Source organism: Tyto alba, unplaced genomic scaffold (genome assembly GCF_018691265.1).
Source record: "Tyto alba isolate M040663 unplaced genomic scaffold, T.alba_DEE_v4.0 Super-Scaffold_1, whole genome shotgun sequence".
NCBI classification, from domain to species: domain Eukaryota; kingdom Metazoa; phylum Chordata; class Aves; order Strigiformes; family Tytonidae; genus Tyto; species Tyto alba.
The window spans coordinates 2,951,371-2,975,995 of record NW_024881261.1 but is presented as its reverse complement, the minus strand read 5'-3'; the positions used below and the strand labels follow the sequence as shown (position 1 = coordinate 2,975,995).

Below are 24,625 nucleotides of genomic sequence, written 5' to 3'. Positions count from 1 at the left end.
TGGGTGTTCGCTTGTCCGCGGGTGGAACCATCCTCAGCAGGAGGGAAGCCAGGCTGCGCTGGGGGGGGGGGAGGGATGTGTGTCCCGGTGGCACCGGGTGCTGAAGTGCTGGCTGGTGCGGAGGGAGGGGTGTGAGGGGGGTGTGAGGGGTGTGAGGGGGGTGTGAGAGGTGTGAGGGGTGTGTGACGAGTGTGCGAGCAGTGGGTGTGAGGGGTGCGGGGGGTGTGTGTGAGGGGGGTGTGAGGGGTGTGAGGGGGGTGTGAGAGGTGTGAGGGGTGTGTGAGAGGTGTGAGGGGTGTGTGACGAGTGTGCGAGCAGTGTGTGTGAGGGGTGGGTGTGAGGGGTGCGGGGGGTGAGTGTGAGAGGAGTGAGGGGGGTGTGACGAGTGTGCGAGCAGTGGGTGTGAGGGGTGGGTGTGAGGGGTGTGGGGGGTGTGTGTGAGGGGGGTGTGACGAGTGTGCGAGCAGTGGGTGTGAGGGGTGGGTGTGAGGGGTGCGAGGGGGTGTGTGTGAGGGGGGTGTGAGAGGTGTGAGGGGTGTGTGAGAGGTGTGAGGGGGGTGTGACGAGTGAGCAGTGTGTGTGGGGGGTGGGTGTGAGGGGTGCGGGGGGTGAGTGTGAGAGGAGTGAGGGGGGTGTGACGAGTGTGCGAGCAGTGGGTGTGAGGGGTGGGTGTGAGGGGTGTGGGGGGTGTGTGTGAGGGGGGTGTGACGAGTGTGCGAGCAGTGTGTGTGAGGGGTGGGTGTGAGGGGTGCGGGGTGTGTGTGTGAGGGGAGTGTGAGAGGTGTGAGGGGTGTGTGAGAGGTGTGAGGGGGGTGTGACGAGTGAGCAGTGTGTGTGGGGGGTGGGTGTGAGGGGGGTGTGAGGGGGGTGTGAGAGGTGTGAGGGGGGTGTGAGAGGTGTGAGGGGGGTGTGACGAGTGAGCAGTGTGGGTGGGGGGGGGGGGTGTGAGGGGTGCGTGACTGTTATGAGGGGTGTGTGAGAGGTGTGTGAGGGGTGCGCTGGGGGGGGGTGTGTGCGACAGGTAGGTGTGACAGATGGGTGTGAGGGGCCTTCCCGCCGCCCGGGCCCCGCTCCCGCCGATGCGCGCCGTGTCCGCCAGGCGGCTCCGCGCCCGCCGCGGCGGCGCCGGGAGGAGGAGGAGGAGGAGGAGGAGGAGGAGGAGGAGGAGGAGGAGGAGGAGGAGGAGGAGGAGGAGGCGGCGGCGGCGGCGGCGAAGGGAAATTTCCTGCCTGGCTGCCGCCGCCTCGGGCCGGAGACCGCCTGGGCGTCCCGCGGCCGGCCGCGCCCGCCGCCGCTGCGCGGGGGGCGCCGAGGGGCCGACGGAGCCGGCGAGGTGAGGTGAGGGGAGCGGAGCCGAGTGCCCGGCGCGGCGCGGGGGGAAGCGCGGGGTTCGGGGGGGGGAAGGACCTGCGGGGCAGCGGGGATGCCGCGGGGCCGGGGCCGCCGCTGCCGTCGGCAGGTGCTGGCGGCGGGGGACGGGGCGGGCGGCTTGGCCGGCTGGAGAAGGTTTGGGGGGGGGGGGATCCCCGCCGCCGGGTGAGGAGGGGCGGCCGGGCGATGCCCTGGGAGCCCCGCGGCGGGCTGGGCCGTCCCGCGGGGCTCCTTCCCGCGGGGCTCCCGGGGCCGGCCTTGCCTGCCCGCGCTGCCGCCCGGGGCCGCGCTTCCCTTCCAGGGGTGGCCCCGGGGGGGGGGGGGGGGGGGGCGGGCGGGGACACGCGTGTCCCCTTCTCCGCGGGATGCCCGTCCTCGGGAATGACTGCCGTGCCGCTTAACCCGTTGGAGAGGCCGGAGGGGTGGGTGCTGAGAGGGCAGTGGGCACCCTCGTGTCGAGGCAAGGTGGCTGGGGGGTGGTGGGGTGGTGGTGTGTGTCTGTTACACCAGGCTGGGTTTTGGGGTGATGCGTCCCGACCAAGGGAACGGGCCAAGCGTTGCGTGCCCGGCTGTTAGGCATCCCTCTTACCTGCCCTCCACGCACCCAACTGGGAGGCACGGTGCCTGGGCTCTCGGGCTCTTCCCCAGCCCCCAGGACGGGGCTCGCCTGAGAACTTCAGCTTTAACGTGGTGTTTCTCTCCTGTCAGCGTATCCACCCCGTTTTCATCCAGCGGTTTCCGAGGTGAGCGGGGCTGGGGGTGTCTGCAGCATTCAGGTGTGCAGGACCAGTGACTGAGGGGGAGACATGGCTCGGTACAAACTCTTCTGCTCTCCCTTGGTCAAGATTAACGTTGTTTAAAACCCGTACGTTTCCGCTGATGCCGTTTATTGGTTTGGTTTTACGTTGACTGGCCGGTTCTTGCTGCTGACAGTCCGGTGCCCTGGCAAACGCCGGGGTTTGGCACCAAATGGTGCCTGGAGGAAGGGGGTCACTGGGGGAGCTGGTGTTGGTGCTGCTGCTTCTGTGTTCCCTGGTGACCCCTTCCCTGGGGCAGAGCCATCCCGCTGACAGGGAAAGCACCTGGTTGCATGGAGGTAGGTGTAAATCCTGCAGCTGCTGAAAACCTTTGTATTTTCCTTATACAGGCTGGGAGGGAGAAATCAAATGGGACTTTAATGGAAAAAATTGAATTTATTAACTCCAAAAACGAAGGTATTGTGCGTCCCGTCCCCCCCCCCATTCCCTGCTTATGGTTTCATTTAAAATACTGGGAAAAATAATGACAAACCTCACAAAAATAATGTAAAGACAACTTTTAACTGTCTCCCATCATTGGATTTTTTGTTTTGCACTTTAATCGCAGGTTATTAAAAGCATTAGTGGATATCTGCTGAGATTGAACACTTTTTTGTTTGAGAAAGGGTGTGTCTCAATTTTTTTTTTCATTTTTAATTTTACCCTTCTTGTGGACTGTTTCCATAGAGTGAGGCAATTTGCTGTGTGTTCAACTGTGTAGCTGCTAAACCACTGCCAGTGTCTGATTTGTAAGGGGTAGAGACTGCTGAGTTGAAAGAAATGACATCGCTTATTGAGCTTTTTTTTCTCTAAAATCTTATAAGCTGTATGAGAAAACCTGGAAAGTAGAAATAAAGAGGCTGAGAATCGAAACTTATTATGTGCATGGTAATCTTAGCTTCTTTGCATGTTGTGCTTTGGGGCTTGTAAAAAAAAAAAAAAAAAAAAAAAGGTAACTTTTGATGAAAATTAATTACATTCAGCTGGAAACTCTATGTCATTGAAAGGAGATTTTTATGTGGATATAATGTGCTCTCCTCATCTAGGAGGCATGTTCTGTTCCCAGTTACTTTGCTGGGTAACAAAAGAAACCATTTAAGTCTTGATGTGGGAAGATGCGGGTGGTCTGGTGGCACCAGCCCCATCTTGTTCTTGCTGGAGGTTAGGCCTTGAGGAGTCCCTAACGGGGTAATGTTAATTACTAATTACTGTTGATTGCTTGGGGTGGGGGGGAGCTTGTGGGGCAGCCTGCCCCTGATTTGTGCTGGGGGTGGTGGCACTTGTGCCCTGAGCGAGGAAGGGGACAGGGATGGAGGTGGGATGAGTAGAGACCGTCTGGTTGAGGGCTCCCAGGTGAGTGGGGCCTGGCCGGTGCGGATGCAAACATCACATTTGGGGGTTCTATGTTAGGGGAGTGAAGGGAGTTGAGCTAGAAACGTTTGTTTTCTTAAGTGAGGGAATCAGTTGTTTTAGAAATGTGGGAGGAGAAGGGAAAAAAAATAATGAGAGAAACAAAATGGTGTGGGTGTAGTGTTTGATTCCTTTAATTTGCTCTGTCTTTGCTCACAAATAAAAGAAATACATAGGAGCTCTGTTACACCAGCCTCCTTGCTTGCTGTGCTTTGACTAGCATACTCTGTATTCCTTAAATACATTTAATACCTTCTTTCAAGTAAAAAATGAATTTCTAGTTTAAAAGCTTCCTGACACCTTTAATAAAACCAAATGTCTTTATACTCCTCAGATCAGTGTGGTGATACTGTTTGGACTACAGTAATTTATCCTCAGCCTGTGAAGTGCAGGTGCAAAGTGGATAATTGTAGCACGTTTGGGTCCTACTTTGCTTTTGTGTCTTGCTTTCTCTCGCCTTTTCCACTTGTTCATGTTAATCTGCCTGTTACCTAGGTCAATCTGGGTTTTTCATCCGAGTGAAGGGCTGACCTCTGCCAGAACAGCTGTCTTGAATCCCTGTTTTTCTCCGTCTTACTTTTCTTCCCCCACCCTCCGTTGCATTCCCAGCTCCCGGATTATACAGCCTGGGTGATGCCAGAAATGCACCATGTGGGCTGAAATTATGGGAAGCTGGAGGATGACGGTTCAGGGACCCTGCGGGTCTGAGTTCTGTGTAAGACCTTCCTCTTCCCCGCGAGTTCTCGTGTAGCTGAAGCTGAGGACAGGCAGAGCTGTGGTCCTCGCTTGGCACGGGCTAAGTGGGCTCTGGCACGTTCCCAACTGCAAGGGGACAGCGGTGGCTTTTGGGTATTTGAAGTTTGTATTTTCTTGGCGTCTTTCTCACGGGATGGTGTGTGCTTCATTATAGCAAAAGTTGCACTCATTTAATAAGTTTGGTGACTGCAGGACACCTGCTTTGCACTGTGCCCGTCATGTGCTTTTTGATTTTTCTGTAAGGCAAGTTGTGCTGTAAGTTGTTTTTTTTTGAAGCCATTGGTTTACGGACCAAAGCTGCAGAGCTGTGTTATTAACTGAACTAGTTTTTGAGTATGTGATAGTAATGCTTCGACTGGTGTACTTGGTGACCTTTCTCTCTTTCATTTAAGAGGTTATATGAAGAAAAATGGGTGGACATGGGTTGACAAACTGCAAAGTGAAAAAGAGCTGCAGGAAGTCAGTGGTGCAATCCTGCCTTGTCACAGATGTCCTTGGTGTTTTTGGAGAAGTCAGCTACACACATTATCAGTAAAGTGCTTCTATACTTCTTCACGTTTGATGATGTCATGTAAATTTGTTCATCAAGATTTCGGAGCAGGTCAGTCATTCTGTAATGAAGAACAAAAGAGGCGATGCAAGTGCTGAATGCAGTGTAGGATGAAAAACAGAAAGATAAAAAGGAGTATTGAACGTTTGCCTTACTGATGTGAGCACAGTCCCCCCCCTGCTCACTGAAGGAGTGGGAGGTTCTGAGGGAGAAATTGCTCCATTATAAAACTGAGGATTATGTTTGTACCTCCTTTGAATGATACTGTCATTTTGTAAATGTGATATTGTATTTCAATCTCTATTTCCAAAATACTCTTCAGCATAGATTTATGGCAGGGCTTAACACCAGGTGGAGATCCTGTGTCTGAAGGTTGTATCGGAGCACTTGAAGGCCATCAGGAATGAATGAAGATGCTTTAGTGGAAAAAAAAAAAAAAAAATCTTGCCTTTACATAGAAACATTAAGGTAAATGACTATATCTGAAGTACCCTCAAAATATCTCGGTGAAAGCAGCTGGCGAGAAACCAGCTGTTTTTGCCAGAAGGTGCTATTCCATTGGTGCCCCGGGGGGAGGGATGGAGGGACCGGCTTGGCTGGTGGTGGTGGAGCTCAGCGGGGAGCAGAGGTGGGGGCAGGCTGGGGTCTCGTTCCCGCCCAGAGAATGGGGAGAGCATCAGCGACCCCCCATGCAGCGAGACGTACCCCCGTGCCGAGGCGCGTGATGCTGGCATTTCAATTTTTGTGTCAGACATAGCAATAGGGGGCAAGGCGAAGAGATTGCTGGATACGCAGTTACATGCTTGAGTTTACTGAGCGGTGTAAAGGGCTCTTTGGAGTTTTGTCAGGATTAGCGGGAGTGGTGCATTCGAAGTAGATGGAGAGCTGTGTGAGAAATTGCCGCTTGTTTAAAACGGAAAAGCTGTTCCCGTAATGGTCATGTTTGAGTTTAGAGGTAACCGTGCAGTTTACCCTATCCTGGAATGTAAGCAGGAGACTGCATTTCAAGGAAATACTTGTTTGGGGGTTGTTTTTTTTTTTTTTTTAGTTTGTTTTTTGTTGTTGTTTTTTTGTTTGTTTTTTTTTGTAGTTTTTTTTTGGTTGTTTGTTTTTTGTTTTTTTTTTTTTGGTTGTTTTTTTTTTTTTTTGGTGTGTTTGTTTTTTTTTTTTTTTTTTAAATTGATGTATAAACACAGTAGTAAAAACAGTGCAATGCCGTGTTGCTGGTGAATCACGTATGCAAACTTCAACTTGGCTCCTCGCCTCACCTCCAGCGGGCACGGGGCTGCTGCGTCCTCGCGGGCCGGGGAGCAGGAGCGGAGGAGCCGCTGCCGCTGCCATGCCTGCAGCGAGCAGGTCTTTGTTTCTTGATAGGCATTTCATTATTGATTTCTTCATACAGTATTAATGAAGGCAGAATCCCTCTGTAACCCAAAATATAATTTGGTGCCCCGTAACCGAAAGTATTGTAAATTGGATTGGTACATTATTAAAGAGTTCTGCATTACGTATTCTTTGTGGAGCACTGTGTATGGGTACTCTGTATGTGATGCTCGTTTTGTGGGTTGAGAGCTGTCCTGGGGAATGATTCAGACACTGCTTTAGCTGATTTGCGATGTGATGCAGCAGAATTCAAGCTGAATGAAAAGTGGCTGTAGCCTCCAGGCTTCTCTGCGCAGGCTTTCTGCATCCTTTTTAAATGTAATGTTATCTTTTTTTCCTCTATTGCCTGTGCCCTTCTGCACAAGGTTTCATCCAGGTGTAGTCCTTGTCCTGTTTGGTAACAGTATGTGTTGTATAATCTGAAATGCTGTAAGGGTTAATATTAAAAAAAAAAAAAAAGTGCCGGTATTTACTATAAACTTTTTGCTGAAATGTAGATATCTTTTAAATATATATGTATAACAGACCAGAAAACTCGTGTAAGCTAGAGCTGAAATGAGATACTGATAAGACAGAGATTAGGAGAAGATCATCAGCAGCAATTTATTGAAGTATTTGTACAGCATTTATTTTTGAGTTATTCACAACATGGAATATATTTTTAAGGCACGTGCACAGTGTTGTGCTTTTTAATTCAGTTGACTTACTGCAGGTATTCCATCGATGATATCCTTTTCCCTGCCAAAATCCTCTGTGGTGGCTGCAGAGGATGCCTCTGGGAAATGGAAGATTGGACGGGAGATTTTCTTGCTGATGGGAGCGGGTGATGCTGTTGGACTGTATTTTGATCGCAGTGTGCTCAGATTTTAATTCTTAAGTAAGCCAGCCAACCGATTATCTCCAGTGAAACGGCTCCCTGAAGAAGTGTAGCATTAAAGGCTGCTTTTTTCTATCCTCCTGCTCCAGGCAGCGAGCGAGGGGACGAGCCTGGGGCTGTGGCTGCTGGGCCACTGAGTACACCTCCTGTCCAACAGCGATGCCCTGAAAATGCCCTTTTTCCTTTGACTCGTGGCTCGCTGGTGAAGTGGCAAAGTAAAACCCTGCTTGTGGGGATCTAGAGCTTGCCCATGCAGAAGCGATGTGTCTGTGTTCAAAGGTGTTTCCTGGCTAAGGGAAGAAATAAAGCCGGGAAGGGATTTGTTGGGGTAGTTTGTTGCTTGCAGTGACAGCTTATTGTCACTGGGAAATGTGGCAGAGCTCAGTTGTGGGCTTTTCTATCCATTTTATCCTCACTGTAAAAAGGAAAAAGTGCTCAGTCCTGAAAGCTTCGGTTATCAGAGATTTTCTTTTTCTAATGTAAAGTAGTGATTTTCAGTAAGAATGAGAGTTCTGAGCAGGTAAAACCAAAAAACAAAACCGTAAATCAGGTAGAGATGAGATGATATACAAACTGAACAACATATATGAGTGATGGAAATGACAGTTTTTGGATTATTGCTGCTGAGAAGAGACAGCTATTTCAGGCAGGAGCACTGGGATGCCCCAGCAGCTGGAGGAAGCTGTAGCAATCGCGCTGCTGTTCACTGCAGATAACACACACAAGCGAGGATGCAGCAACGTCAAGAATCACCAGGAAAAATGCAGTCTCAAAAAGGCTTTGGGTCAATAGTACTAGGAATTTTTAGGAAAAAGCAGATAGCAGAAGACTTAGAATGGGAAGCAAGTGAAAATTGAGTTACTCGTGTCACTTATAAAAGATAGGAAAGAATAATTAGATAAGATGAAGGATAAACTTTGCTGCCACAGCCAGGGAGTTAGATGAACTAAGAGGTCTCCTCCTATTTCTAGGTTTTATTGTTCGGGAGGCACCAGAGGATAATTCAGAACAAAATATGCCACTCCACATTCATGACAAGATCTTACTCTTTTAGGACCAATGGGTTTCAGGTTTCTTGGTGGTCGGGTGATTCTTTAATTGTTGTGGGTTTTGAGTTTTCTTCCTCTTCAGCAAAATCAGTATCTCTTTCATCTGAACTTTTAAAGAAAGCTTAGCTAGAACGGAGCACTGTTGTAGTTCATGACGGTGCCCCTTGCAAGGGACTGACTGAAGACTATCGGTGTAATTTTGATCATCAGCCGGCGTAACCAGGCTGAGGTGAATTGTGGGAGCATGATGCTTTTAAACATCGCTTTCCTGTGGATGTGCTGTAATGTGGGTTGTAATGAGGACAGATTATTTATTTGTATCGAGCTAGCCCTTCCCTGGCCTGTGGCCTTGCAACCAAAGGGTCGTGGTGCCCCGTGGTCTGCGGGTGTCCTGCCCAGGGTGGGCCCACGCTCCCTGAGGTTCAGGCTATGGCCTCTTTTATCCCGACATTTGATCCTGTAATTTATTACCTCTCTTGGTTCTTTTAATGAAACTTTTTATCAGAAACAAAAGATAACTCTTTGGTGAATGAGAGAAAGCCCATGTAAACATGACTTGAAGCCAACAATGAGAATTTGTGGTTAAGGACCCTCTTGTTTTCGGTACATTTGATAAAGGCTCTGTAAATATTTCCTTACAAAGGGCTGCAATTCTTTACCTTCAAAGCAGTTTTCACTACTACATGGGATGCATTTTAATTTGTTTCTTAGATGGGCAATTCACTTTTCAACCAACCTTTCTGTCTTTTAATTTATTTTTGGTATCATGTGGCAATTTGTAAGCATATCTGTGTGTAAAATCTGCAGAGAATTTACCATAACTTATTAAGATATTTTCTTGTCTCACTTACCTGAGCTAGCTTTCTTCTTGCTCCTGGTGTGCTTAAGTTGCAATTTTTAGACTTCCAGTGATGTTAGACTCTGGTTAGAAGTGTGCGAACCTTTCAAAGTATACTTCAAATTATTCTTTTCCTAACAGATTGCATTGCTAAACATGCCGATTTCTTTACCCGTAGCTGTTTCTCAACTGAATTCCAAGCTAACAGTGCAAATTAAAAAATAAAGAAGCAGACAAAACCAATCTTGTCCAATACAAATGTATCTATTAACCCTTCTTTCACCTTGCTTATTTCTTTTGGTAAATTCCATTTTTATTGGCTTTTGCCCTTAATCTTGTTCTCTGCTGTTTGTCCTTTGATTATTTTTCTTTGCCTTCGTAGCCTTATTTTCTTCTGTAATAAGCTGTATATTGCTTGAGCTGCAGTGCTATGGTTTTTCAAGAGCACTAGGATACTGATTTAAACAATATCTCGGGTACTTTCTGAGGTTTTTTAAATTTAGATTTGGTTTCATGAATGTATTTAATCATACTGCACAATGCCACTTAAAATATTTAATTACTCCCCGGTATTAATGTATCTGTTGCCTGTGTTTCTACTAATCTTGTACAATCGGGCAAAGTTTGCAAATTGCTACTGAGAGCAAGACCATGGCAAAAAAGCTTTCATAATGCAAACCAAAAGCCTCTGTATAAACAAGTTAAAATGATATATGCTTTTCCTGTTAAATATAAGGATGAGTTTAAATGGGTTTACATTATCATTTTGTTTGCAGTTGTCAAAAACTCATTAATTTTAAGTCAAACTACCTAGCTTGCTGCTTCAAATTGCTTTTAAATTACACATGCTGATCAGTCTTGAAAAGCCAAATTAAAAACTCGGCAGAGGGCACATTTCAAGGCCACAGATACAACACTTAATTCTAATCAGTTTTTCTCAGGCTAACCTCCCACCTCCAGCACCTCTCTGGTTCCCGGCAGAGCTGGGGGGAGAGGAAATTTTAGTGACTTAAATATTTCTAGGAAGGCGGGGAGGAAAGGAAAAGGTGGAAACAGGGAACTATATTTAAATAATGACCTATTTGCATGACTTAGTTTACACTAATAGAAACAAATTTAGGAAGATGTGATGTTGAGATAATTAGTGCTGTTACAATGTGTGATTTTCCAAGGAGACTTGCTCCTCTTCCACTCAGTCCCTCTCTGTTTCACCTAGGCACAATGTGGCTTGACCTGGGATGCAGAGGGATGTGCTCTTGGCAGTCGGATTCTTCACTTTTTCTTTGTTTTTAATGTCTCTGACTAGCAAACTGCAGAAGTTATTTAGAAGTTATATGTACATGGGACTTGACTGAGTTGTAATTTGTGCTGAAAAAGCTTCAGAACTGCTGTACTACATCAAACTATTAGCCCTTGAAATTTGGCCTCATTTACCAGGATCTTCAGAGGAAGAAACTTGAATAATTTCCTTGAAAAAATCACTGAACCTTCAAAATTTGCTCTGTAAACAGTGCTTTACATTTCTAAGGGCCCTTGGTTAGCAGTTTATTCTTGAACATGAAAGCTTAATGCCTTCCAAAAGAGATTACATATTTTGTCTAGCGTAGCTCTGGATGCAGTTAACCCCTTCAGGCTCAGTTCTGCCAGTCGGCCGCTGTCCCATCAGCAGGTCTGCGTACTGCTTCTTCCTCTGGTAATGTTATATTTAAATATAGTAAAACTTGGCAGGTTAATCGTGCACAGTATCTTTCAGATTTTTTTTTTTTTTTTTTTTTTTACTCTGTCCTTCCTCATCTACCAGGTTCTTTCACATCTGTTTTAGCAGCTGTAATATCTATCTTGCTGATGCTGGTTTTGCTTGAAAAAAGTGACAAGAAAAGATCCTGCAGTGGCTGATCCTCCGTGGCGTCTTCTGTATCTTAGAAGGAGAGAAAATGAGACTGAAATACTGGTTTTAAAGTTGGAAACAGCTTGCGCCGTACCGTTCCCTAATAATATACCGACTTCTGTGGGATATTGTGCTTTCTAACTGATATTTGACTTCAGTGGGCATTTTCATAGCCGTCAGCCTTGGTAGGAAACGGAGGTACTTTCTGTTCCTCGTTGGGGATTGAATAAAAGAGAAATGAAACACAGGGACTCTCAGAAGGAAGAGAGTATAAAGCCTGGGCATTGCTGTTGCTTTATCTCCAGCCTGCCCCTGCAATCCATCCAGGACTAATGTTTGAAGTAATTGATACTGTGCAGGATACCTTGGTGCTGAAGAAGTCCTTTAAGGACAGTTTTACTCTGTGTACTTTTATTGAAATTGGACTTAAAGGTGGCTGGTTATGAAATGCGGAAAGGCGAAAAAAAGATTATGTTAGAAAATTCCCTCTGGAGGAGGGCTCTGGCATATCTTTTTAAAGGAGAAATTATCCTGCTTATAAAATGAGATGAAAAGTATTCTAGCAATAGATTAACAACAGAAAAATACTTTGGTTTTTGAGATGGTGCATTTATTTACCTTGGCTCTTGTGGCAAGGTAGGACCCTCAATTTTTGGAGACAAAGCTTATTTTGAACTCCTTGGAGGGTGGAGAATCCACTGTTCCCGTGCAGCCTGGCTCTGGCCTGCCGAGATCCGTCCCCTCCAGAGAGAAACTGTTGAGCCCCCTAAAAACAATTCAGTGTGTGGTTTGGGGACAGACCATCCCTGAGCTTTTCTCCCTCGGGCACCTCGTTCCGAAAGCCGGGCTGGGGCTGCCTGCCCCCGCGGGACGCTGCCGGCGCTGGGAGCTGTAATTGGAACCAGCTCCGGAGCGTGGGAGAGGAAGGGACTCTCCTGCCGAAAGGCCCTTTGCAGAAACAGGCCCAGCTGTCAGGGGGGCTGGGGGGGGGGGGGGGAAGCGATGTCTTGATGTTTTGTCAGTTTTCCAGCTAGAAATGCGTTCACAGCTGTGCACCAGTTTTCAGAGGTGTGTTATATACTTTTTCCTTCATACCTGAATTTATATATATATTTCAAACTCTTACATTTAATGAATTCTACTAAACATAGGAGTTTACATCTGATAATAAACGTACGAGGTGATCTTTAAGGACCCTTCCAACCCAAACCATTCTGTGATTCTATAGGCTCCTTCAAAACCTCCAGGTTCTCCTGTTCTCTTGCAGCTGAACATAAAGCTGTTGTCCTGTGCTATGACACAGCCCCATATCTATCCAACAGTGCTCTGGGCAGCTTTTAACGTCTTAAATGATGATGTTACTATGCCAAGACATGTTGAAAGGTCGGTGGATTTCTGCTTATTCATTTAACGTATTCAACATGCAGTAATGTTTTTCACAGTGTTGGTGAGAGGCTCTGACAGTCCTGCTGCTCTCAACCCTTGTTGCATCCAAGTAGTAAATCTCTTCACTGATTGAAACCACCTGGCTTCATTTTTATTAAGCTGTTGGAAAATACATTTCTGAAGCTGTCAGTCACTCATATGCGTGACAGTTACTTCCCCAAAATACATGCTCTCTGCATGGAAGTGAATTGCCGCGTTACCGTCCTCATCCCTGGGCTTTTGCCCATAGCGTGAAGCCCCGTAACAACCATCGCATGACCGAGAACAGGAACAGCAGCTTTGTAGCAAACACAAAGTAAGGGCCTGACATGGTTCAAGCGGTTTCCAAGTGTCTGGGCTCTATTACAGAAAATAGCATATCCTCATTTGCTGCTCTCTGTAGGTGTGTTTTTTTTTTTTTTATGGCCAAGAAATAGAGGCTAATGATTCAAGGTCAATGGGACAGCAGACAGGTGGGATGCGTTAATAGGTATCTGGTAGTAAAATCTGCAGTAGGATCATGTCATCTGCCTGGACTTGTGCAAAGCATTTGATGCTGTCTCGTGTGACGTCCTTGTCTCGAAATTGGAGAGACGTGGATTTGACGGGTGGACCACTCGGTGGATGAGGAGTTGGCCGGGTGGTCACACTCAGAGCGTTGTGGCCAACAGCTCCATGGCCAAGTGGAGAGCAGTGATGAGTGCTGTTCCTCAGGGTCGGTGTTGGGCCCAGCACTGCTTAACATCTTTGGTGGTGACAGGGACAGTGGGATCGATGCACCCTCGGCAAGTTTCCCAATGACACTGAGCTGTGTGTTGCGGGGATATGGGGGAGGGCAGGGATGGCATCCCGAGGGTCCTGGACAGGCTGGAGAGGGGGGCCTGTGTGAACTTCATGAAGTTCAGCAAGGCCAAGTGCCTGCCTGTGGGTCACGGCAATCCCAAGCACAAATACAAGCTCTAGGAACCTAGTTACATTGCTATTTTAATATTACTGGAAACTTTAAAACTTGTATTTCCCAGTTTATAAACTGTTGTGTGTGTGTGCTCCCCAGCACTGTACCCCTAAACTATGAGGCTGGTTTACTGAAACTCTGTCTTTAGCTGCTGGAGAGACTCTTCTGTAGGGATAATTCAGACAACCTGTGGGTTTCTGCTAGAACTTTGGGTCTCAAGACACTTGTCCTACCTTGTCCCTCTCTCTGAGGAGGGAAGGGAGCACCCAGAGATTAACTGGTTGAGTTCCAGCGTTGGGTAATGTACACTTTATGTATTTACTTGTAACTATTTATATATGGAGTCTGATTCTTTGAGTTAAAAACTTATCAAAGCCAACAGAACAAGACAGATAGACTAAAATATTTTTAATGCATTTTTTTCTGGTATACGACTAACAATGTTAACCTGATAAAATATTGGTAGACAAAGTCCATGGACTATTTGAATGGGAATAAAACGAGGTGTGTTTTTGAAGACTTGAAGTGAAACTTCAGCCTGTTGGTGCTTAGTGTACAGGGGTGGAGGTGGCTTGTGTCAGGAAACAGCTGTTTGGGGAAAGGCAAGACAAAGAGAACAGATAATTGTGAATTCAAGAGAGGGCTGTGATGATGCCTGGGTTGGGTGGCAGATGGGTGAAGCTACAAAAAAAAAAACAAAAAACAGAAGGGGCAGGGTTTGAAAAGTTGAAGTGGGCTTGTGAATTCCTGACTCTGCTGGTCATCACCTTCCCTGTATAACCAGGTACAGGGCAGAAGTTGCAGCTGGTAAGGGTGATGGCCTTTCCTCTTTTTGCTTTGAGTGAGAACTACCTGAATCCAAAGAACACCCTGCAAAGGCCTCCTTAGGCACATTAAAGACTTTGTCATAAAAATGATTTTTATAGCAAGATCTGCCTTCATTTTTTAATGAATTGAATCTGCCTGGGCTGTAGGTTTCACCTAGATAAGCCCATTTCTTGATTGCCTTTCATTTTGAGACACTCTGAGGCTTTGATGGTAGTTACTGAAAGTGGCTTCGAAATGTGAGGATGAAACGAAAAAGCTGAAATCTTATAAGAAAATATTGTATCTCTTTGGAGTATTTTTCACCAGAGGTGGTACAAGCGCATCTGTTGATGTCTAGTGGGCTGCTGCTCAACCCTGGCTGGAGGAACCACAAACACCCATTGTGTTGGGCAACACGACTGGCTCTGGAGCTCGCTCGTCATACCCTGCCAAACACTGAAGCTATTCACGGTGTCTGATTCAAGGGGCTGACAGCAATCTTTATCTCTGCATAGAAACTAGAATTTTCCTCTGGGACAGAAGCAACAAAGCTCGAGGGGAAAAAATGACCATGTTCAGCACTGATTTGTTTCATCCTGTCTACGGCAAGGCCGGAGTGTAGGGAAGTCATCTCTTCTCTGAGCCAAAGGTGGTATCAACTCTTTAGTATCTGGGGCTTATGTCTGTCTTTTACATATGTTTATCTTTCTCACAAGTAAGGTCTGTTTTGTTTTGTTTTGTTTTTAATATCATTAGGCTTTCTTTAAAGATTCCTTGTAGTATTCGTCTACTTTTTTTTAATATTTTATTAGTGAATTGTATCTATGGAATATAAATGCACTTGCAAAAGACTGTTCTGATCTCAGAAGGAAATGGGGAACTTTTTTGCGTAGTTTCAGCATCTGAAATCAATAGTTAGAAATGATACAGCATGTAAACATCAGAAGAACTAATGCGTTTGCTGGGAATTGGTGGGATGTCAGAATTTGCTGCTTCGGGGTTTGCAGCAGCTGAGCAGTAGCTACTACATTTTCAAAAAGTATTAAACAGATTCTGTTAGTTTTCGGGACCAAAAGGAAACAAAACTCAGAAACCGCAGAGGTATTTGTCTAATTTTTAACTCCATGTTTAAGAACTCCCATGGGAACCTCTTAAAACCAACAGGTGTTTTCTAGCTTTTTAGGTCTTTGTTTTCTAGCTTTTTAGGTCTCCCTGGAAACATATAAACAATTGCATCACATGCCTGCTCTTTGATCAGAGTTTTTAAATACTGAAACTCTTGTTTATTTGCAACACAAGCTGTGTGGTAATATGAATTAGTGAAATAGTGTATCCTTAAAATAGCTTTATACCTAGGTCATGGTAAATACATAATCAAATTCAGGGTGTACCAGGATAGTAAGTGGGGGTAATTGGTAATTGTTGTAGTAAAATTAATTTTGGAATTGTTGGGACAGAAAAGTTGTGTTTCTTTGGTTTGGGGTTTTATTTTTAGTCTATTTTAATTTTGCAAAGTTCAATAACTGAGCAAGGACTATGTTTATGGCAGCAATTCCCTAGTGTTGCTGGGCCCCAAAATAGGAGATTTCTCCGTACCGAATCCCTGTAGGCCATGTTGATTCTGGATTGTTTGGCAGCTGTTCATTTTATTTTTTTTTTTTTTTCCCAAGGTATGCAAGCAGCTATTAAATATGTCTATGCTGTCATCTCTTTTTGTAGGAAGAATGGGCAAATGAGGCATTGCCTGTTTACAAAGTTTCTGAAACACTAGAATCATTCATGTGGTTTGTTTCCAAGCAAACAAAGTCAGGACAATGGGGAAAGGATATTGTTATTGGGCCTCTGGGATTCCACTACTGCATTTTATTTTGAAATAGCCTTTAATATTTCTGACCTGGTATCCTGAGCAATATAAGAAAATGCCAAGTGGACAGCTAGCTTTCCTTATTTTGGAAATTTCTCTGCATCCCCCCATTTTTTATTTTTTTTTTAACTGAAGATGCAGGCTGTTTTCTTAATGCCAGAACAGCCTATCTGCTGGTGGTGCACCACTGTATCTGAAAAGTTCAGCAAAAAATAATTCTCAACACGAGTGAAACCAGCTAATGTAGTGTCGATGTCCTGCCAGAGGGTACAGCAGAAAGTAAAAAAGGGGAATAAATTATGCAAATCAATGGCATCGCAAGAGGGAGCATTGAGCATAGCTTTACATGATGGATGTTGTTTGAGACGGTCTTGAGTGTCCGTCTGTGAGCTTTTGGCCAGGAAGGATCAAGTCTTTAAAAACCCCTTTCAGATCTTCCACTTGCATCTGAATGAACGAGGAACCTTTATAATGTTGGATCCTGGAGAGAGCTAAAATTATGTCATAGCCTTGTGGTCCAGAGAGCCGAATCCAAACTATTTTTCCTTCCAGCCTTGAATAACGTTAGCAGGCGTTATTCCTTAGGTGTCTCTTAAAACTTTATTTAAAAATGTTCTTTCATGTTAACTGAATGCCCCGGGGCAGGCAGGGACCCCTTGCTCCAGCCTGAAGGAAAGCACTTGAACGGTACTTCAACACAACAGTCCAGTTTGATGGTGTCTGGGTTTAATTTAGTAGATTTGGGGCGTTTTCTGGGGTTATTTTTACGAGAAGGAACAACTTTCTTGCTGGGAATGCTGAGCAGTTGTTATTGCGTGTGGGTGGGCTGTGTCTGGGCGACGTTACACTTCATTTTGGCTCATCTCTTGGGGGATACCTTCTCTCTGTTTATGTCTTCAATAACATGTTTACCGTTAGCATTTAAAAAAAAAAATATTCTGGTTTTCATTTTACAATGTTTCTGCACAACACATAAAACAAATTAATTGCACAGTCTTGCTGACTTAACCTCAGTTGCTGGTAGCTCACAAGAACCAGCCAGCTTTGTCTGTGCAGACTCTATTTCAGCAACACTTCTGCTACCCTTGAAATAAAAAGTTTGCTGATATTGTGAAATAATGCATGGTATTGTGAACATACCGAGTATGTTATTGCGTGGTATTAAGACGCTAACAGCGCCAGATATCTGGGCTAATGTTGTGCATTCTGTGCTGTTTCCTTCTGAGGCTGAAGCTATGTCATTTTGAGAGTGCCTCTGATGCCAACCTGGTGGGGGTGGTTTGTACAGGAGCTTTCTTAAATTTGTCACTAGAGGCATAAAGTGATCATTCCTGGTAACGAAAAGATATTTCTGTCATTTGTGCCTGTTAGACGGACAAGGATAGTTGTCAGATAGGAAATGGCCATTAAAAGAAGAGGTGAGTGTTGCTGTCAAAATTCTTTTTCATGATCATGTACAGAATTTGCCAGATGACTGAAGAAATCTCATTGGCAAACGTAGGTTTTGGAGAAGAGGAGCTATAGAAAGGTGCTGCTCCTTACAGTAAATGCAGGGGGAATGCAGAGAGAAAAAATCCTTCCTTAAACGCAGAGATGTGTTTGCTGCCATCAAAGAAAGTGACTCAGACGTTCTGCATATTGTCTCACACAGATTTTTAAAAAATCTGTAATAATTAGAGGAGCTTATGATTACCTGCTAATAGTCCTCATCTTCCAGAGTTTGTGCCGTCATTTCATTTCTGAAGGCTCTGGGCTGGGCTGTGGTTCTTCTCTTCAGTTTTCCCCTACAGCTGTGGTTTAGCTAGTGGGAAGCTGCTGAACCCGTCGTAGCTCTGAGGTCTCGGCTTCCTGAGGGCCCCGGAATTTAGGTTGAAGGATGAGAACAGTCAGAGGTATTTAAAACTTAGACCCCTTTGGTTTCTGTCCCCCTGAAGCAGATCTCCCTGGGAGCTGTGGTTGAAGTAGGGGCACTTTATGCTCCACAGAGAGGTGGAGCAGAGGAACGCGCATGGCCCAGGAGCCTGCGTGTTGATTTTTCTGCCGCATCCCTGGAGCGTGGACAGTCGTTTTTGGTGTGGCCCATCAGTCTCTTGAGCGATTCCCGTCTTTGTTGCTGGTTTGTGAAGCTGCCTGCCAGGTCCCATCACCGTCTCTGCCCCTCCTTCAACTTCAGAGCAAGTGAGAGGGAAGAACGCCCAAGCAGAAGAGGTCTTGCAGAGCTGATTGATTTCTAGCTCTGTGGTGTTTAGAGTTGAATTAATCTCTGTAGGCCTATCTGACCACCAGTACCAGAGGGAAAGGTTCATCTGAAAGACAGGCTCTGTTGTTCGAGCCTTTTGAAGTCAACCAAGTCACAGAGGGTATTTTCCTCATGGAAAAATAGACAGTCTGTGCCAAAAGCTGGGCATAACTCTCAATTGTTGAAGGAGTGGAAGAGACTGGGGCAGCAGATGAACCCATGGAGAGTCAAGTCTACCTCTTGACTTTAAAATCCTGCCGTATGTGGACCTCACTCTGAAAAAAACCTTGTAATATATGTATTGGAAATTATGGGACTCTGGAGGTGGCAGGAGTCACTGTACTGGTGATCATCCGCAGCCTGGAGCAACTCCTGGAGATCTCAGCAAATATATCAGTATTAATTATGTGTTTCAGCTTGGAGTTGTAGAACTCCTTCCTCATCATACTTTTGCAAAATAGTGACAGTCCATATGAAATCTCGTATTTTTGAAAGGAGATTTATCCGTTTTCATTTCACCCTCCCACCAGTAGCTTTTGTCTTGCATCTGGATTTCTGGTTGTTTATCCAGTCTTCAAACATGAACATCTGACATGCTCCCGGAGCCAGTAGTAATAATGACTTAAGGAAGAACGAAGTTCACCATTTCTTTTTGGATAATCATGTGGAAGAATAGCTGAAATAAGCAATAAGTGTTACAAGTTTGAGTTTTCATCTCCCACATTTGGCAAATAATGGTTCTGCGTTTCTACAGGAAGGTTTTAGGATAGCAGCATCCAAGCAAAAAGGTCAAGTCCTTGTGGGACAAATACAGTGTATTCAAATGAAGGAAACTTTGTGTAAATGCAAACATGAAGTGTACCCTGTGGGAAATAGCTTTTATTTATCCCCTCAGTGTTACAGAAGACAAACTTGGAACCCATTTTTGCTCTTTAAAGCATCGCTGCGAGTCTCTGGAGGATGCTGGCCTCCTTCCTGCACATTTGCAGGTCTCCAAGGAAGAGTCTTCCCCAGTCGGCTCAGTATGCAAAGCTGGAACTTTCTTCTGCACTAAGGCACAGAAACAATTTATTCATATCACATTTGTTCTTAAATGGAAGGGAAGAAAAGCCTACAGGTTAGCTTGGCATCAAAGCACATTTATCATGAAAGTCTGCAGTCATAAGGGAGGAGGTCACGTCTCCTGTACTGCAATGTTAGGCGCAAAAATAGTTACTTGAATCATACAGATTGATCGTGGAATGGTTAAGGCTAAAGCAAGGCTGTGCTAGAGTGAAGATGGTGAAGGTGATACTTAAATGTTTCCTGCTGTTGAGGTATGTGATTGTGAGAATCCTATTGTGGATGAAATTTAATGCCTCGGAAACAGGAGATTGCATGTACTTATCTGGAAGTTACCTTTCTTTCAAGCTGATAAAATTCTAAGGAGAATAAAACCAGAAATTGCCATCCACTGACTTGTGTCATCTCATTTGGAACAGATTTTCTAGGCATTCTAGTTGATGGAAAAATACGTTCTTTAAATAATATTTAATGCAATCTATCACATTTGTGTAGAGTTGAATCATACGGACTGTGAAGAGGGGATTGAAGGAAATAGCTTGTTAACTCTTACCGATGGTGTGGAACCTGCTCCCAGGCTGCAGACGAGCGACCGCTGCAGCAGAGCTGACCCGGCAGTGCCGGTCTCCGGGATGGGAGAGGGGTTAATGCTTCTGTTTGCATGACACTGGGAAAAAAAAAAAAAAAAAACAACAAAACTCTTCTGAAGTCTCTGCAAATGGTTCACAATTGACTTGAGCATGGAGATGGCTGCAGGACCTGGAAGCAAAGCCTGCGTTTCCCTGGCTCCGAGGAAGAGCTGCTTTGCCCGTCGCAGTCGGTCTCTCTGGTCTGTTTATCTTCCCTTTTGCCCACAGGGAGCCGTTATGTGAAGGAGATTTTTGGACAGGAAAAGTTACAAACTAAACAGGGAAGACAGAGAAAAGCTGGAATAAATGAACTAACAGTGTTCTTGTTTTGTCAGTTTGAATGAAGGCTCTTCTGGTTATATGAATGTCTTGTTCCAGCAAAAATTGTTAATAGGTTTCTGCCTGTCCTCAGTTACTTATTCATGCCCCCGAGCTGCCACTCACTGAAGATGTATAATGCTGTTATTTGCGAGCTGTAAATCAGATCAGGGAAATGTTTCCTTCTGGAGGCCTCTTTTATTTATTATTTATTTCTATTTTATTTATTTTAAGCCAGCTAGTTTCCCAGGCTGGCTTACAGCAAACAGTTACGCCAACACCAGTGGTGGTGCGGTGCGGAGTGGTGAGGTGGTTCTCAGCTATGGAGGGAGAGGAGAAGAGACCAAGGGGAACAAAAAGGAGCATCTCATCTTGGATGTTGTTTTTATTGCTGTTTGTATTCGTGCACATGCTGCACTCCTGTTTTTCCAGTGCTGTGAGCTGTGCTTCCTTTCAGCGCAACGTTGAAATGAAGATCCCCTATGGTTATAGGGTGTTTTGGATGGCTACATCGCAACTGGCGGCTGTGTCTTGAAGACGCCCCACAAAGACAAAAGTGAAAAGATTGAACAGGAAAAATAAGAAGCTAATTATTGCTAAATCAATACGAAACTCGACGAGGAGAGCAGTGTTTCTGTAAAAGCACGGGTGGCTGTGACGGAGCTGCCCTTTCCTCGGGCAGGGGCAGTAGGTGCCGCAGACAGAACTGCCCTTGGGGTAGAGGGAACTGGCAGTGCCCAATAACCCGAGATTCTGACTTCAGTTTGTTGCTTCCCCTGGATATCCCTTTTTGAGAGCACACTCCTGTACTATTTAGCTTGTCATGTTTGTGCTTCCTGTGACACTTCTCTGATTGTCCCAGGGGCAAATTGCCTTGGTCTCAGTAATCCTTTCAGAATTAGCCTGTTATCAAACTCTAACGTTATTTCCGGATGTTGCAAAATAAAGTTGTTTTCAAGATGTATATTGCCACATGTTGATGCAGACCTTAGTCATCAAGTTCTCCTCCTTGTAATTTGTTAAATAACTATTTCAAACTCTTCAACAACAAATACATCTTGGCTATTTAAAAAAACAAAAAGATCTCCTATGTCCTCTATGTATATCTACCATTATCTTCTTCAGAATTACAATTTCTCCTCTGACACAGAGGGTAAATCCAGAGCTTCTAAAGCAGAACCCGAAAATGTTTGCTGCAAACACACATCCCTTGTTAACTAGTATTTACATAAAACATGCTGACACCACTTTGGGGAGATTGAGTAGGATGCTTTCTCAGCTGTTGAAATTTGCACACGAGATGGAAGATGTTGGGATTAAAAAAAAAAAAAAAAAAAGGGTTAGCTGAATATTTTTGCCATTTATTCCCATGTGTCAAAATCAAAGCAGCGTTTCTCCAGGCGTTCTGCCCATTTTCTTTTTTTGTTCCTCTTGTTCAGTTGTTTGGATTTTTTCCCCTCAAGGTTGGGATTTGTTTTTGTTTTGGTTTGTTTTTTTTTTTTTTTCCTCTTAATGGAGGAATTGAATTGCCTAATGAGATAAATACATGTAAAAACGCCTTTTAGACAAAAATGAACATAGTATTACTAGTTTTAGATTCCTGTTTATTTTTACTAGTATTTGCAAATTCGTTCTTTTATTTATTGGTATAGGCAATGGTGAACTAGGGGCAGATGCTGGGAGACCTGTGAGACTTCACCAAGAACGTCCTCCTGTTGTAAGAACACTAAGGAAAAAGATTACAGCTATAATGCCTATTTTACTCCTACACATTCTTCTGTCTTACGAGTTTTCTAATACGAAGCCCTTCCTGTGGTAACATTTTAGTATGTGGCTTCTTACTGCATTTTTGAGCTGTATTTCAAAAGTCTTCTGTCAAGGAGGAGAACTCCAACTTTCTTAATCAGTGTTGAAGTGACTTCTTAAAAGCATAAAATAGAATCTTATCTTCTTTTCCCCTGTAGTGAGGAAAAACATTCCCTTTCTCATTTCTTTGTTTTTATTTGCTCTGTGTGGATGCTAGTGCTTCTGGCCACTTAGAAACTAGAGCAAAATCTTTTTTTAGAAACTAGAGCAGAATTTTCATAATAAACCTGATCTCGTGCAGATTCAGAGCCTCCTTTGGGGGGAAGGATGCTGGAATTAGGGAGGGTTATAAGCAATGAAATTTTAAGGATCCATATTCTAAAAAGTCTCAATGGATTTGCTACTGCTGCCTAGATTAGGAAGCTCTTTAATTTCCTTTTAATTAAAATGATTTTCATTTATTCTGTGCCTTCTTCAAAGGTCCCAAGGCACCTTACAAACTTGCGATTATATATATGAAATGCAAGATCCATATTCATGTGATGCTGCGGTTTCACGTAGAAGTTAAGTATGAAAAAGAGTTTTGCCCTTCTGTTTTCTGTTTGTATTTTTAGAAACTCAATTCCCCATTACAGTGCAGCTTTTAAAGCACTGTAGTTGTACGTGTTTGACCTCAATGAGATTGCAGTCCAAAGTGTAAACATTGACCTTCCATTAATATCTTATCTGAATGATACATTTGAATAGCCAAGGCTTTATTTTGCAGCCTTGTTAAGCTGGAGGAAAAAAGCATGTAAAGACTTTTCTTTTGTAAAAAAAGGAAAAGCGCCTATTACAGAAAATTCCAAAACAAAACACTGTGAAAATGATACATTAAAATGGACACTGTTACATAGCTTGCAAGTATAGTTAGGTTATACTAATTTTCTTTTAAATAGCCGATCTTAATACAACATAAATATTCAGAAATGAAGAAAAACCTTTCTGAAAGATGACTGTACTGCACTACATTTTACTTGTGTACTCCACAATAATTACTAAGGGGAGACCTTTGCAGCGTGTTCCCGTATTTAAAGGGGGGCTACAAAGAAGTCGGAGACCATTTTCACAAGGAGTCCCGTGGAAAAGACGAGGGGTGATGGGTACAAGTTATTCCTGGGGATATTCCAACTAGACACAAGAGCAAAATTTTTCACAGTGAAGAACAATCAGCCACCGGAATAATCCCCCCAGGGGAGTGGTGGGTTCCCCAACACTGGGGACTTTTAAGATTCAGCCAGACAGGGCGCTGGGCCGTCTTGTCCAGACTCTGCTTTTGCCAGAAAGGTTGGACCAGATGATCCTTGAGGTCCCTTCCACCCTGGGATTCTGTGATACTAAAGAACAGAAGAAATAAGGTCATCAGCTGGCAAACAGCCATCTTTTAAATTACTTCAGTGGCGATTTCTTTCTTTTTGGTTATTTGCTGTGGAATTAAACCTGCTGATCAGCATGGAAACCTGAAGAAGTCCAAGGAGTAGTATGAATAATGCAGTCCCAGGTAAGAATTTGATGCCTCAGTTAAGGTGATGGAGCCAGTACTGGGAAGGGGAGGCTGTCAGGAGCAAGGCTGCACAAATGCAGAGTTTTTCCAGAGACTGGAGAAGTTGCTTTTGTGTTGGTTCTTTTTGTTTTGGAAGAAGCATAAACTGTAGTGGCAGAGATGCTAAGGTTTTCTTGTTTCATGGTTGTGAGTTTAGGCAGCTCTGAATTAATGTTGGGACATTTTGTAATGACCCACAGTCTGCTGGAAGCAGAAGTTCTCTGTGTGGTTTGCACGATGTAGGCAGATGTGCAGATTCAGTAACTGTAGCATGGGTTTTTAATATGCAGTAATTAGAATGGAAAAACAACAAAGTCCTTGAAAACAATTCAGAAATATTTATTTCATAATAAAATCGTGTCTTGAAAAAATGGGTCTTCTACTGTTGAAGAAGAAAACCTGAAAACTTTTTTTGGTTACAGAGAGGCAGAAATTTCACTGTTTGAGTCAGGATAAGCAAAATGCCATTTTTGACATTACACTGTTGTTTGAGGCTATTACACCAGAATTGTGAGCAGCATATTTTGTTATAATACTGTTACTGTTTTCTAAATGAATGCAGCAGTGTTCAGTCCTACGGAGGAGTTATTCATGAGGAGTTCACAGAACTTGCTCAGGATCTGGGAGGAGTGTAGATGGCTGTGCTCAGCAATTTGACTGAGGATGGGATTTGGGGGGGGTGTGTGTGTGTTAACTTCTGAAATATTGGACTCTTTCCATGGATAGCTACTCTACACTTTGAAAAACCCGATGTAGTTGTCTACAGCAGCTGCAATTCTGTAGCCTGTTGGCAGTCATCTGCCGAAGCTGTCCAGGTAGGGAAGAGGTGGTGCTGGTGGAGACGGCAGTTGAGTAGCAAGAACTCAGTTTTCCCAGTGAATGGACAACTTTGACTTGCAGGATTTTCCTCCCTAGTTTGTGAATGATTCCGCTTGAGGCTTACAGTTTTTTTCATTTGTTTTTCTTCCACCCTTATTTCTCAAACCCGTTCCCCATCTCATGCTCTACAGTCAAAACCC

The 24,625-nt window shown here is 44.5% G+C and overlaps 1 protein-coding gene across 4 annotated transcripts in view; it reads left to right on the top strand.

The window, feature by feature from the left end:
* The first annotated feature begins 1,279 nt into the window (after positions 1-1,279).
* Positions 1,280-24,625, top strand: part of PTPRE (protein tyrosine phosphatase receptor type E) — a 110,029-nt gene continuing 86,683 nt past the window's right edge. Inside the window, exon 1 of one of the 4 annotated variants that reach the window (XM_042786137.1) lies at positions 1,280-1,338. Coding sequence is in view for 1 of the 4 variants with exons in the window: in XM_042785991.1 (XP_042641925.1) it covers positions 1,753-1,793 (41 nt within the window). In the remaining 3 variants the exon portion in view is untranslated. Of the gene's footprint in view, positions 1,339-1,720; positions 1,794-14,622; positions 14,756-24,625 lie in introns of those variants that run through there. The other 3 variants (XM_042786095.1, XM_042785991.1, XM_042786048.1) reach the window with 3 other exon arrangements.